The following is a 15,465-nucleotide window of genomic DNA, read 5'->3' as shown; positions in this document are numbered from 1 at the left end:
TGTGTCCCAAATAAATGAAGGGAGATAGATGGCTACTAACAAGAGGGTCATGCTGGCATCCCAGCAGCAGAAAGGTTTTCTTATGGAGGCTCATTTGGTGTTTTTATGCTCTTTTTGTGTGTCACATGAAGACCATTTTATTCATGATGAGCTCTTTGCATTCTTGCCTTGGGCTTTCACCATTTTGTCAGGGTTTAATCTCAGCTGCTCACTGTTTTATGCCATCTCAATCAGAAGCATGTTTCTATGCTGCATTTGTATTGTTTGTTGTTTTCAAGTATGCTATTTTGGATATTTGTAAAGTTTTGTTTTGCTTGTGCCAAAGAAATGTAATAAAATACATAGAAAACAATAAAATATGAATGTAGGCAGCAATAACCATCTCACATGCTCTTATAAAACAGACTGGAAAATGCTGAAAATTATTAATAAAACTCTGTGCCTCGATCACTTCCAGTTATAAAGAGTGTGTTGGCAAGTTTCTGAAAAGGAAACTTTTTTGTCCTTGTCTGCACTGGTGAGGATAGTTTGGGGGCAGCCCAGAGCTGTCCTGACCTTCTCCCATTATCTGGGCCTCTGTTCCCATGCCAGAGTGGCTGCTGCATGGCTATCCTACTGAACCACCTGGCATGTCTGCTGCTACAGATTGCTTACCTCTGAGGTCAGAACAAAGTGCCCAGTGATGATCACATGGCTGTGTGCCATGTGATCTCAGAGCAAGTGACTGATGACAGTAGGGACACACATTCATGCAGACCACTGCTTCAGCGTGGGAATGGAGGCCTCAGGATTGGAAGTTCCAGAGTAAGTGGTAAGATTTTAAAATTCATGTTAAATGTATTATATTCCCAGTTCTGGTGCTGAATGTGCCAGATGTTGACTGTCCTGTTCACACGAGAACTGGGGTTTGCACCATACATAATCTAAATGGGACATCACCAGAATGGGAGAAAAACAGGCTTTTTGGCCCATGCAGGCAATGCCTTAGACTTATCAGCTTGTACGTACATATTGTACCCGTGACATGACCATACCAGAACAGGTCTCCACTGCATGCCTTGGTCTTCCCACCCCAGGGTTTCAAGCTGCTTTCCTGAACTCATCTACAAATTGTTCCAGCACTTTGCAAGCATGTACACACTGCAGCTTCCTTACGCCCCCAAAAATGGTACCAGATAAATCCCATGACATTTGTCCAGCTCTTGCTTGTGTGCTCATTGTTACGTGGCATGTTTGCCACTTCAGTCCAATATATATAACAGTCCAATAACAGGCTGACAAAGGGGGTGCTGTAGGCATTATGAACAAGTTAAACTACACATAGGAGTATGAGAGACAGATACCACATTTTACAGAATACACACACACACACACACCACACACACACACACGAACACACCCAGGGATAACCGTGTTCGCCATGCAGCAAAATACAATAAACCCCCAAGTATTTATCATAGTGATACCTTTCCTAGACCAACCAAAAGTTGAAAAATGTTAGCTTTTGAAACCCACTGGTTTGCAAAGATATTGCAAAACTTACAGGAGAAAAAAAATGATGATGTTAAAGTGAGAGGACTCCAGTAGAGGTCTTACTCTTTCTTGGCCATGTAGGGATGGAGGAGAAAAACAGTAAAAGGTTGGTAATAAAATTTCAGTCTCCATAAAGAACTCCTTTTGAGACCTAAGACATTTCTGTACTGCAGGAGGCTCCAAGCAACTCTGTAGGCAGCTGACTGGGAGTCTCTCCTAAAGTCTTTACATTATCACACCCACACACTAGTCTCTTTAAATTCTATGAGAAGAAGAAAAAAAAGGACTATAATCTTCATCAAAGATAATGACAGTGCATTTCTGTTTGGCCAGCTGCCATGATCCTGCTGTGTATTTTTCTCTGCATGCAGAATTACTTGGACCTTCCATAGCAACCTTTCCCCCATAATTTCTATACAAGAACTTTGTTATCATCATCTAAGTGGATAACCAGTTACTTGAAATTTCATTTTGTCTTTCAGGGATTACTTTCTAATGCTTCTATATCTACAACTATGAGAAGAGAATAAAAGGAATGGTTTAAAAGGAATAGCAAATTTAACCTCCATAAAATTGCTGGCATAAAATTTATAATTCATGATTAATATGAAGCCTCCTTGCTAAAAGGGTCAAACCCCTCAAAATGGTGGTCATCTGACCAAGTATTATGAAGGCTTCACACTAAGCCAGGCAGAGGAGTTGGTCTACCCTTATGCCCCTCAAAACCTACATGCATGATTCAGTTCTGTGGTGACCTGGAGGCTTTCCCCCACTATCTATGACTCAAGGAATATTTAAGGGAGACTGACACCAGCCAATATGCTCACAAGTATCACCTCAATCTATACCAAATGACAATGGTCACTGCAACAACATGCAAGAATATGCTTCCAAAAAGAAGAAGTCTACGTGGACACCCTCCCCCCCCCCCCACCAGAAGACTGGAAAGGGGAATTTTGTTGCTTGCCATGCTCAAAATGAGATAATCAGCAAGAGACACAATATACTACACAGTCTCAGCCATATGGGACAAGATGCCATCCACAGTTTCACAAACAATCCTAACATCATTACACAACAGATTGACAAAGGGGGAGCTATAGGCATTATTAACAAGTCAAACTACATATAGGAGTATGAGAGACAACTACCACATTTTACAGATCCCACTGATGAATATCTGAAATGAGCTAAACAGATATACTCAGAGAATTCTCCACTGATGTACAGAACTGAATTCAAATAGAGACACCCCAGGAACCCAAACTGGGCATCTTCTATCTACTACCCAAAATATACAAACAAGGCAATCCAGGAAGATCTATTGTTTGAAACCTTAGAACCCTGACTACTGGGATATCTGGCTATATGGACTCAGTTCTCAGACCACATGTCATAAAAATTCCATGCTATTTGAAGGATACAACTAATTTATATGAATCAGTTGAAAATACAGTCCATCCTGATGAAAACAGAGTCCATCTACAACCTCCCAGAGGACACCATCCCAGCTTTTATGGATATGGAATCCCTATATACCAACATCCTACACCAGGATGACTACAAGTCATCAAATCATCCTGAATGAGACTACAGCAGACATATCCATCAAACTCTGCCACTTTGTAATTACTCACAACTACTTCTCTTCTGGAAATAATATGTACCTCCAAGTCAGTGGCAGTTCCATAGGCACCCACATGGAACCAAAGTATGCAAACATCTTCAGAGCTGACCTGGAGCAATGCTTCCTCAGCACATGCATCCAAAAACCTCTCCTCTACCTTTAATTTCTTGATTAGATAAGTTATAAATGACTTGAAGGCACACAACAACAACAACAACAACAACAACAACAACTACTACTACTCTTGATGTAACATTTTTTCCTTCTCAAAGTATCAGAATACTACTACAAACTGCAGAATAGGAGCATTGTGAGACATTTGCTGTACAGGCCTTTACATCAGAGCAAAGTAGTGCCACCTCACAGAATGGAAAAATGGACACAAGCTCCTTTGTATGCCACAACATGAAAGCTTTATGGGGTGTATACAGAAAATTTATGAAGTGAACTAAATCAACAAACTAAGAAAAATAATGTTAAATATTTATTTCTTTATTTGTGGTTATATCCTTCTCTTTTTCTACAGTGAGTACCAGATGGCATATTTTCTTCTCCACTTTGTATTCACAGTACCAGCCTTATGAGATAAATAAAGCTGAGGTTGATTGGGCCAAGTTCACCCAATGGGTTTTGTGGCTTTGTAGAGATTATAACCTGGGTCTTCCAAGAGCCAATCCATTACACTATATCCACACTGACTCATTACATCAACTAGAATAACAAACCAAACAGAGCATTCAGAACTGTGCCTTCTATCTGGAAAAATGAATAATACTGATGTGCAATATATTAAGAACAATGGCGAGATACAAACCGCCGCTTTGCAGCGCTTCCCCGCCGGCGCCATTTGCTCCATGCGGGAGCTGCAGCAGCCAAACCGCGCGGCTCCCACACGGAGCAAAAAAGAAGCTCCATTTTGGAGCTTCTTCTTGCAGCGCACTGATGACGTCGTGAAGCGCCGCTGGCGCATTCGCGACATCATAGGCGCTGCGACACGTCTGGACGCTATGCGTCCAGTACGTAAAGATGGCGGCGCCCATGTGGAAGGGGCGCCGCCATCTTGTACGTATTGTATACGTACTAGGGTTAGGGGGGTGCGGAAGCACCGCCCCTTCCTAACCCTAGTACGTATACAATACGTACTATATGGCGGTGTGTATCCTGCCATAGTTACTAAAACAGCATATTTGCTTAAACCAACGAAGTATTAAAAAGGGCGACTATATCAATATCCTAAATACATCTCAGATTCCAAACTGAATAATGAGTCTCATTATCCCTTCAAAATTGATTTAGGGATCTCTATCTGTACCCAATAATGTGATGAGATATTTGATGAATCGTGGTAATCCAGTCCATTAAATAGTGGTTCCCAAACTTCAGTCCTCCAGATGTTTTGGACTTCAGCTCCCAAGAATTCCTGACTTTTGACTAAGCTGGCTACGGCTTCTGGAACTCAGGATGCTTTCTAGAGGGCAGAGGAGTAGTATGGTAACCAATGGGATTATAGCAATGAGGTGTATTGTCTGCATCTTGTGGTGAATCTGCATCCATTAACTTCATTAGAGTACAAAGAATTCAATATGAGAATCAAAAGGTCAGAATATGTTTGAACACATAACCTTCATAATTGCATATATTACAGTGTTCAATACTATGAAAAACATTGGGACTTAATTCATATTTGGAGTTCCTTGCCTTCATGCTTCACATTTAAAATTATTCACATATTACTCCACAACTGCCCCTATTCCAATATGGTAGACTGGCTACGGCCAACATCTCATCAGTCTCATTGGCAATACATCCTTTGCTGCCAGATTACTTTGGCCCCAGCTTCTAGGGTGTAACATCAGCTTCTAGGGCATAACATCAATTCAGAGACAACTGCAATGGCTCCATCCTCTGGAATTCTGAGATTTGACGTGTTGTGAGTCATTTAGAATTCTCTGCCAAACAGCTCTAGTGCCTTCTTTGCTTATTTGTTGTTGTGTGCCTCCAAGTCATTTTTTACTTATGGCGACACTAAACAAATCTATCATAGGGTTTCTTCTGGGGCAGGCGTGTCACTGTCATCCTCTGAGGCTGAGAGAGTGTGACTTGCTCAAGGTCACCCAATGGATTTTTATGCTTGAGAAGGGAATTGAACCCTGTTCTCCAAAGTTGTAGTCCAACACTCAAACCACTACATGGCTACAAATCCCAGGATTTTGTAAGATACAGTTAAATTGGTATCAAAGTTTAACTACATGGTAGTTAAACTGGTATCAAAGTGTTATAACTGTGTGGTGTGAAAGCAACCCAAATCTTTCCCCAGCAAGGTACATTCTATACATCAAGGACGGAGAACCTATTTGCCTCAACAAGTTGTTAAACTTAAACTTACATCAGTCATCTCAGCTAATGAATAGGAACAACTGGAGTTTTAGTCCAACAGTAATGGGGAAGCTACATGTTCCTTACACATCCTACACAATCCCTTTCCTCTTCCACTTTACTGCTTGCCTCAAATGTGTGGGCCTGCACCAATATCATCCACATGACACCACTCTTTTCTTTCTACTGCCCCATAGTGTCATAATCCACACTGTGTGTGTGTGTAGAATGGTGAATCTACACTGCAGTTATATAACTTTATAATAATGCAGTTTGATACCACTTTTAGTGTTATATCTCCATCCTATGGAATCCTGGGGCTTGTAGTTTTACAAGATCTTTGGCCTTCTCAGGACCCATTCAGACTACACTTTACCCTGGATCAAGAATCAATTCTAACATGTGAAGTTCATATTGGCCCCGATTCTGTCACAATCCATTTCGAGGCATGCACAAGCAAATGCCCTTTAGCCTGGGTCATCCAGATTTGGGGCAAAATCCGTCTTTTTTTAAAAAACCTGGGTTCTCTGAAATATGAACTTGCCCCCGATCATGATCGGGTCAAGTTCAAGGGAGGGATTAAGGTCAGAGGGCGGGCATTGCCTCCCCTCATCGGAGAAGGAGGAGGAGAAGGAGGAGGAGGAAGGAGCCAGAGGAAGGATGCAAAAAGGGGAATCTGACAGGAGGCAAAGGAGGCAGAAAGAGGGAATGGGGTGACTGACGAGGTCAATTCAGGGCAGGGCAGGGGGCCAGAGCAAGCCAAGGCTCTGCTCTTCAGCAGAGACCTTTTCCCTTTGATTTTAATTTTTTTTACATTATTTTTCTCTGTCTATGTGCATGTTTTTGCAATAGGTATATAGATAGAACGTGAGCAGGAGGAAGGGTCAACTCAGGGCAGGTCAGAGGGCCACAGCAAGCAAAGGCTCTGCTCTCCAGCAGGGAACTTTTCCCTTTGATTTTCATTTTTTAAAATTATTTTTCTCCGTCTATGCGCATGTTTTTTGCATTAGGTAGATCTATATTTAGATAGAATGTGGCTAGCTGCTTGTTCATTTTCCCTTTCATTTCCTGGCTTCCTCCTGAAAGGAGCCCTTTGCAAGAGGCTTTGAAGCATGCAAATAAATGCTATAATGTGAATGTTACAATATGTTTCTCTTTCCAATTTGGCAAATTGACAAATTGATACACAGAATGCTTTTGCTACTGTCTCAAAGGGGTAGCCTAGGAAAAGCATGCATGGCATTGCTTCCTTTTCTGGCATTTCCGAGGTGAGGAATTTATTATTATTATTATTATTATTATTATTATTATTATTATTATTAGGCATTCTGGGGTGGCAAGGAGAGGGGATACAGGATGCAGAGATGGCATTAGCTTGCATTTTGGGGTTGAAAATGGGGCCAAGGGCAGATCATAACCTGCACTGACCCAAATGCCCATACACAGGAGGTTTTTAAATTTGACAAAATGTGCACATTTTGGTGCCTGGTCCTTTAAACAAAAAGGAGGGGGGAAGCACACTGCTGATGCCCCAATGAGTGCTGGGAACATCACCTAGGACGATCGCGGAACTGAAAGTTGATTGACAGCAGGCACCTTCATTTTAAACCCCAATTTCTCAAGAGGGCATTCGGGGCAAAATACCCCTGATTAGTAGTGAGCACTTGCTTCTGGAGGGATTCGGGGAGGGGGAAACCGAAGCTCCCCAGTTCCTTCCAGGGCAAAACCGCCAGTGAGAATGGGGCCTCTGTGAAAGAGTGCTGGGGCCTCACAAAACTACAAATGCCAGCATTCTGTAGAATGGTGTCATGGCTGGTAAAGTGGTGTCAAAGTGCACTATTTCTATAGTGTAAATGCACCTTGCCATACTGTGTGTGTATATGATTAATAAAACGATCACAAACTTTTATGGTTCAAGACACCCCAGAAATCACTCAAAGATGCCATTGTTCCAACTGGAAGAAAAATGGTATGCTTCCATCTGGGCACAATGATTTGTCCACTTGTTCCTACGTTTCACCCTGCTTGCACACCAGTCTTTTGATTCAAGTGAAAAAGAACAATGTCCTGACAATCCAAGCAATGCCAAGCAAGGAACTTACCTGAACATTTAGAATGCTGGAAGCCTTTAATCAGACAGATATGTGGAAAAACTCCACAACCAGGGAAATTTAATTGTTTGGATTACAATTCCCAGAAGCACTCAATTTACATATCCAACAACTTATGGAGAATTCAGGGGAATAGTAGTCTTAAAAGCAGAGTTTCCAAACCCTGGAAAAATATCTTTGTGCAGACAGCATCAGATGAAGCACTGGCACTTGCCTGCTATTTGGCCAGTGCTGTTCAAATTTCTAGGAAAGAATGACAGTCAAAGTTGCAGTAAATGTACTAATGGCACCATCTAAGGGCACTAAAATGTAATGCATTTCTTTCTCTCAAAAGCACTTTCTATATGCAACATTGATCCAAAATCCAACAGAAAATATAGCTGTTTTGCTTTCAATGTATTCTTCATTTTTTGCACTGCATCAATATTATCCTGTATTTTATATAGAAAGTTCTTCAATAATTATGCTGTATTTTTATGTACTATAAACTGAAAAATCATTGTTTATGTGTGCCACACCTCCTTTTACACATGATTAGGAATTAACAATGTTTGTTACGTGTGCTTCTTCTCTCATACCCATCCTGCACACATACCTGTACTGTGAGGTTTCTTTTTGTTAGTCCCAAATAAACCTTTTCGTGAGAAATCCCCTTGAGTTTTAGAATATGGCTTCAATCAACTGGTAAAGATAAGCCCCCCCCCCCCCGCTCATTGCAGAACTTCCCACAGGGCCCCTTGTACCCAAGTCCCTTTTATGCATCCTTTAATAATATCAGAGATCAGTAACCTAGACAATTAAATGGTAAGAAATTTCTTATAATAGCCACATATTTCCAATTGCTTTGGATACTCTTTTGGGAAAGAGGCAAACCAGCTAAGGCTCCAATTAAGTAGAATCTAGTTCTAGAATCTAGTAGAAGTACTAGTAGTAGCCATGGTGGTGGTGGTTTCATTTATATCCTGTTTTTCTGCTATAGAAGTCATGGTAATGTACATGGCTTTCTTCTTCCTCCCTTTATCCTCACAACAAGCTTTGAAGTAGGTCTGGCTAAGAGGGACTGGCCTAAGGCCAGTCAGTAGGCTTCATTCCTCAATGGTGGATCAGAACATGTATCTGTCCAGGTCCTAATCCAACCACTCCACTCCACAGGCTCCTAATGTGCTGTGCAGGACAAAATCACAGCCACCTTGATGCATACTTATCACAGATCTTCCCCTTAGATGTTACATTTGCATATGGCTTAGACACAGGCAAATCAACATATATCTGATAATGTGCTATGTTTTTAGAGGGGTTGCAAACTGCAAACATCCATACAGATCTACAACCAACAATGAACATTTACTAAAGTAAAAACTGTTATATTCACGTATCTCTCATAGAATGGTTCAGAGACCATCCTGGAGAAAAACGGTCAAACAAAAGATAAAGCTGGTGAATTGCAGAAGAACAAAACTGTGCCACTGGGGTTAGTATGTGAAAATAATTCTGTTTCTTTGTAGTGTACAGGCTTTATCCTGAATTATCCACTATGGTTGTTCTTATAATACATCAGTGATTTGAGTGTTACACTACAAATCTAGAGATTAGCAACAGAATTCCTGCTCAGCCATGGAAACCCACTGGGTGGTCTTAGGCAACTCACACTCTCTCAGCCTCAGGGGAATGCAAAGGCAAATGCCCTCTGAACAAATCTTGCCAAGAAAATCCAATGATAGTTTCACCTTAGGGTCACCATAAGTCAGAAACCACTTGAAGGGACACAACAACAACAGAAACGCAATATATAAGATATATTATAAGGTTTTAAATAAGAATGAAAGAATGTTGAAGAAATTTTAGCCAGAATTGGCTTTGGGGGGGATGAACGGATTATAAGGGTAATAAATAAATTAATCATTATGTAGTTATTAAAAGGTTTATAAAACAGTTTTCTGGTCCATAAAATGCTGAAGGAAATATGAAGGGTTTATTGGATCTCATTTGTGCTTGTTCACCTTAATAACCTCTGTGACACATCCACAGAAGTTTATGAAAGGCTTGGAAAGGCTCTGAATGCACACCCAGCCCTTAGAGCACATAAAGATGCTATATATTAGGTAAGCTTCCTAAAGGTCAGAGGGCAAATATAGGCTCTCTCTTGCAGCCATACAAACAGTTCTGGTCGTGAACAGCATGGGCTCCTAGAAGAAGAAAAAGGAAGAAGTGGCGAAAGAGGAGAAGGAGAAGGAGAGTTGGAGGAAAATCACCTGCATTCTGGATTATTATGATCACTAACACTACCACCATCATCATATTCATTTTTAGCCTGCCTTTTTCCCAGTGTGGGACTCTGGGCAAGTAACAAAGATGAGAACAGATAGAGCTAAAGAAAAAATCACATGATAAAAATGTTTAAAGTATAATTAACAAATACAAGTATTAATAAGTATAATTAGAAGCAGCTGAAAATGGTCATTAAAGAGAAAACCACAAACAACCAATACAACACATTATGAAAGACCTTTTCCCCTGAGCAATCAGTCCTCAAAGGCCTGCCTCCTCAAAGGCCTGCCTATAGAAGGATAGCAAGGAGGGTGCCAATCTCACCTCATAAGGAAGGGAATTCCAGAGCCTGGGAACAACCAACAAGGCCCTCTCCTGTGTCCCCACCAGATGTATCTGTGAGGACGATGGGACAGAGAAGGGCACTGCAAGAAGTTGATCTTGATTCCAAAATGAGTCCTGGGCTCCCCATTGTTCTTCCACTAGCAGCAAAATCTGTTGATTCAAGCTATTTTCCCATAATTGACAGCTCAATAAGGAACAGACTACTAACTAATTAGAACAAAAATCAACTGTCAATGGTTTTGGCAAGTGAGTAATTGCATTGTTAATAGATAGGTGGTGTATGTCTTTACCATTGTTGTTTAAAACTGCTTTTAATTAAGTTATGTTTTACTATTATATTTTAATTCAATTGTGACACTGTAACTCTGTGTCTTATCATGTGCAGCAGGTTTTCAACTGATATAAAGCAGGCAATAAAGTATACACAAAATGCATTCCAAAACTGCATTTTACCAAATAGTAAAATTTCTTTCCTCACATTACAAACCCATATATTACCTGTATAACCATTCTGTAGAGTCATGGAGGAAAAGGGAATGGAGAAAAACAGATAGAGTATCACAATCTGTCTTAAGTTCTCTTTTTGCCCTCAATATCTGTATGGGACACAAGGCATATTTAACTGACCTGTATTTTCCAGTCCGTACTTGGAGAGCTTTCATGCCGCACTGCTGGGCACCTCCCACATCGTTTACAATATCATCTCCAATCATGACGGCCTGTCACAGCAATGAAATACAGACAGAAGTGATGTCAAGTGTATTTGATTCCTGTCCTATTTCATCTTCTTTGACATAATAAACTGCCTGTTTTGATGTTTAATACCATCATCATACAAATTAAACAAGATAATATTGTCATCATATTGATTAAAAGTCACCGTACTCTGAATATAATTCAACTGCCACATACAAGGACTCTATAGGCAGGCATTAGACACGCAGGCAATAGGAAAGTCACCTGAGACAGCTTTTTTAAAAAGTGATTTATTTAAACAAACACAAAGATAAAACAAAACAAATAATATGTTTCATATATCAATTTTCAAGATATAAGAATCAGAGCTAATCTTGGAATCCTCATCCTATATAAGAGACAACTTTTTTTTAATTACAACAATAAGAGTTGACCTTATTTTTTGACACAATTCAATAGGTATGTTGATATTTCAAAAAGTTTCCATTATATATTTCAAAATCTAACTGGTTCATTGTTATCCACTGCTATGAAGCAATGTGAAGTGACGGACTCAGGAGGCAGCATTAAGGTGTTGCAGGATACAGCTGCATGGCACATAGTGTGCCTGTACCCCACAAGTGAGACTGCGGTCCTCAGTTCCAGTAGCAGTGTTGTTCCATCATGAGTGTTGAAGAAAGGGTCAAGTACGAATCTAGTTAGGTTGTGTACATGAAAATGGAGGGGAAACATCTTTTTTTGCTTCAGTCAGAAAAATGCTGTGGGCCAGTTCTGCTTATTGCACTGTATTTTGTATTCCCTTTTCTTTCCAGGTCAATCTACTTTTTCAGAATCACATACTTTCCATCATCACCTAATAGAGAACTATTGTTCATCATACAGCAAGAATCAATTATCAGCATATAGTGGGACTGTGGAAAAATTGGAGCAATGGGATTTGGGATAATAGAAAATGTATTGACTTGACAATGTGTTTCTGTTGACGCTCTAGACTTTGCAACGCCAGTGAAAAAGGTCTGCTAAAGTTTTTCTCCAAACAAATTTAGTATTGAAAGCAAGTAATTCATGTTTAGCAAACTTTATCCCCAGATCATGTTAAAAACAAAACTGAAAAGTTTCACCCCACTTCTTGAATGGAGCAATCTGTGATAAACAAAGGAGGCAAGTCCACCTGGTTATCACACACAACTCCTGTTGCCTCTGTAATGAGCCGAATATTCCCAGCATGTTACATGGATAAGGTTTCTAGTCCCACTCTCACTAGATCCTACTTCTACTCAATTCTGTCATGCATTGCCTTATGGATATTACCTAGAACTAGAATGATGGGGACACCTGGCTGAACGAGACTATGTGTGAAAGGGATCTGGGAGTCCAAGTAGACCACAAACTGAACATGAGTCAACAGTGTGATGCGGCAGCTAAAAAGGCCAATGCAATTTTAGGCTGCATCAATAAAAGTATAGTGTCTAGATCAAAAGAAGTAATAGTGCCACTCTATTCTGCTTTGGTCAGGCCCCACCTGGAATACTGTGTCCAGTTTTGGGCACCACAATTCAAAAAGGACATTGAGAAACTGGAGCGTGTCCAAAGGAGGGCGACTAAAATGGTGAAGGGTCTGGAACCCATGTCCTATGAGGAATGACTTGGGGAGCTGGAGATGTTTAGCCTGGAGAAAAGAAGGTTAAAAGGTGATATGATAGCCCTGTTTAAATATTTGAAGGGATATCATATTGAGGAGGGAGCAAGCTTGTTTTCTGCTGCTCCAGACCCAGAGCAATGGATGCAAGCTGCAGAAAAAGAGATTCCACCTCAACATTAGGAGGAACTTCCTGACAGTAAGGGCTGTTCGACAGTGGAACACACTCCCTCGGAGTGTGGTGGAGTCTCCTTCTTTGGAGGTCTTTAAGCAGAGGCTGGATGGCCATCTGTCAGGGATGCCATTGGCGCACTTGGGTGTCACAAGTGCACCAGGAAAATAACCTGCTTTTTGTGGATTCTTTTAATGTCAGCGGGAAACCGTGCGGTTTATCTGCTGTGGCTTCCTGCCGGCGGAAAAAGAAGCGCTGGCAGAGTGTCCTTTTAGGACACTCTGTATCAGGCCAAAGTTGCTTTTTTCCAAGATCAAGTAATGTTTCACAATGGAATGAGTTATGACAACAAATCAATGCTCAACACATTAAAAGATGTAATGGGAGAAATTGTTTTTTAAAAAGTAAATTTCCAACTTCTGCCTCTATGGCTTTTTATTTCCAATCCAACATCTAAGGAAACACAGTTTTCCTACGGTTTATAAGAATTCCACTGGAATCATCTGAAAAATGGGAAGCTTAAGAATCAAATCCCTAATGTTGCAATTAACTGGGGTGCTTGATTACTAACAAAGTATTTCATTTTGTCTGTACAGAAGTTTTAATGCAAGGAGACCATCCTCATTGGAAGTGAAGCTGCACATGAGCAGCAGTGCCTATCCAGGCCAGCTTGTGGCATACGCATACAAAAATGTACTCAAACCCTCTGGGATTTCACAGATTTACTATCGGTGAAGGGCAATAATCACTAAAGGAGGAGCAATTATTCCCAAATCATTTAGGATTTAAAAAATCATTGGCAAGAAGATAGAGGTCAAGAGGTGCACTGTCAAGGGAAATAAAAAACTCTACCTGTCAAACCTAGGTTTAACTTCCTCTCTGACTGCAATATAGTGAGAAGGGGGGAAGGAGAACGGAGGAAGGGAAGGGAGGAAAAAGATAAAACTAAAAGGTCACACACCTGCTGAAGACCAGAATTAAAAGATCTCCAGTTTGTCCTCATGTTTTACTCTCTGAGCACAGTTGTCTTGTGCAATTAGTGAAAGGAAATAACATTACATTAACTACATTTCTGTGGAAAGATTTAGAATGGGCTGCACACTGCGAGAAATGTCAGTCATTTTTAAGAAAACCACAAGGATAAAGAAATAAGCAGTGTGTCACAAAAAAGGACTCCTATACAATGAATTCAATGGGGCTTGTTCCCAGGTTTGCCTGCATGTAGGATTGCAGCCAAAATTAGGTATGTTCCTTCAGGAACGTAGGAGTGATAACATTGCCACATACATAACCTTGTTTTTAGGCAACAGACGGACCTCGTATATCCAGCTGGGAGTGAAGGGGGGGGGGGGGGAACAGTTCTCTGAACAATTACCTCTCCTAACCTGAGAATTAGGACCAAGAGGTCAGGATATAAGTAGCAGATCCAACAAAGATGGACCAGGATGGGTCTGAGACAGGACCAAAAGTTCTGAATGAATGAATTCATTACACCATTCATTATGTACATAACAAAATTCAAAAGAGTACACTCACAAAAACGGCAAAACACTTGAGTAAAGATCTACAAATTTCCAACTCTAAACGGGGAGTCTAGGTGTGGCTGTTTATGCTTCATTTATATCCTGCTGTTCTATCAGACCACTTTAGGTATGGTTCCCAGCCAGTCTCCCATCCAGACAGTGTACAAGATTAGGTCTGCTTTGCTTCAACAGCAGGCTACATCCCCAATCCTTTTGATCACCAGACCTGTCTATATGGAGAGAATTGGATTCTAAGATTTGTTAAATAAGTTTATGAAAAGAATTTTCCATTCCCCTCTTCCACCCTGCTTCCCCTTTGCAACCCCCAAAGTGTCTGTTGAAAGGGGACTCCAAGCAAGAGGGAATGGTGGGAAATTTCCATGAATTCCCTGAAATGTGCAAGTCCAATTTAGAGCAAACCTCCTTTCCTCTAAAGTCCCTCCTACCCCATTTCATCTTGTTTATGAGTGAACTTTCAGAGAGGATTTTTTTTTTTGGGGGGGGGGGGGCTGGTGTCTCACACAAATGTGCAGTAAAAAGCTGCTCTGAGCTCCTCCAAGAAAGCTTTAGAGGCAAATGTAATGCATTTTTTTTAAAAAAAAGATAGGATAGCATCATCATAAGTCAATAGCAGGAGGACAGATTAGTTACTTCTTGACACCCAAATGGTGCATAGCCAATGGCTTGTAAAAGGGATAACATGAGAGGTTCTGAAAAGCAATCTATACACCTATCCATTGAGTACATCTGGCAGTCACCAAAGTAGCACCTTAAAGCTGCAGCACTGAGGCTATTGCACCCTTTCCAGGGCACAAAAAGAAAGGCCAGATCAGGGATAAGGTGTGTAGCTTCCATGGCCCCAATCTGGGGAAAATAGAGGTGGCTGCAGGCCACTCCTTCAGGGGCAGTCTGCACAACCCCTAAGTTCTTACCACACAAATAGTATTAGTCTCAATGCCTGGTACCTACAGGGGAAAGCTGTGAAAGACCACTCATCCATATAGCCAGCTCTGAGTTTGATGGACCAAGGATCTGACGCAGTATAAGGCAGTTTCCTATGTCCTATCCATGAAATCCATGACAGAATCCAAAAATCTTTTCAACTATTCCTTTCTGTTTCCATTCATTATGGAGTGTTTCTGGTATCTTCTCTTTTTAAAGCATGACTTTTAATA

The 15,465-nt window shown here is 40.8% G+C and overlaps 1 protein-coding gene across 4 annotated transcripts in view; it reads right to left on the bottom strand.

Moving 5' to 3' along the window:
• LHPP (phospholysine phosphohistidine inorganic pyrophosphate phosphatase) overlaps positions 1–15,465 on the bottom strand; it is a 203,808-nt gene that overhangs the window by 145,134 nt on the left and 43,209 nt on the right. For all 4 annotated transcript variants that reach the window (XR_016280072.1, XM_089510105.1, XM_089510104.1 and 1 more), the window contains exon 6: positions 10,888–10,979. Coding sequence is in view for 3 of the 4 variants with exons in the window: in XM_089510105.1 (XP_089366231.1) it covers positions 10,888–10,979 (92 nt within the window). In the remaining variant the exon portion in view is untranslated. The remainder of the gene's footprint in view (positions 1–10,887; positions 10,980–15,465) is intronic.

This window comes from Sceloporus occidentalis, unplaced genomic scaffold (assembly GCF_023333645.1).
Source record: "Sceloporus occidentalis isolate IW3139 unplaced genomic scaffold, rSceOcc1.0.p SCAF_2, whole genome shotgun sequence".
Taxonomy (NCBI): domain Eukaryota; kingdom Metazoa; phylum Chordata; class Lepidosauria; order Squamata; family Phrynosomatidae; genus Sceloporus; species Sceloporus occidentalis.
The sequence above is the reverse complement of the archived record's forward strand: the minus strand, read 5'-3'. Positions and strand labels throughout refer to the sequence as shown.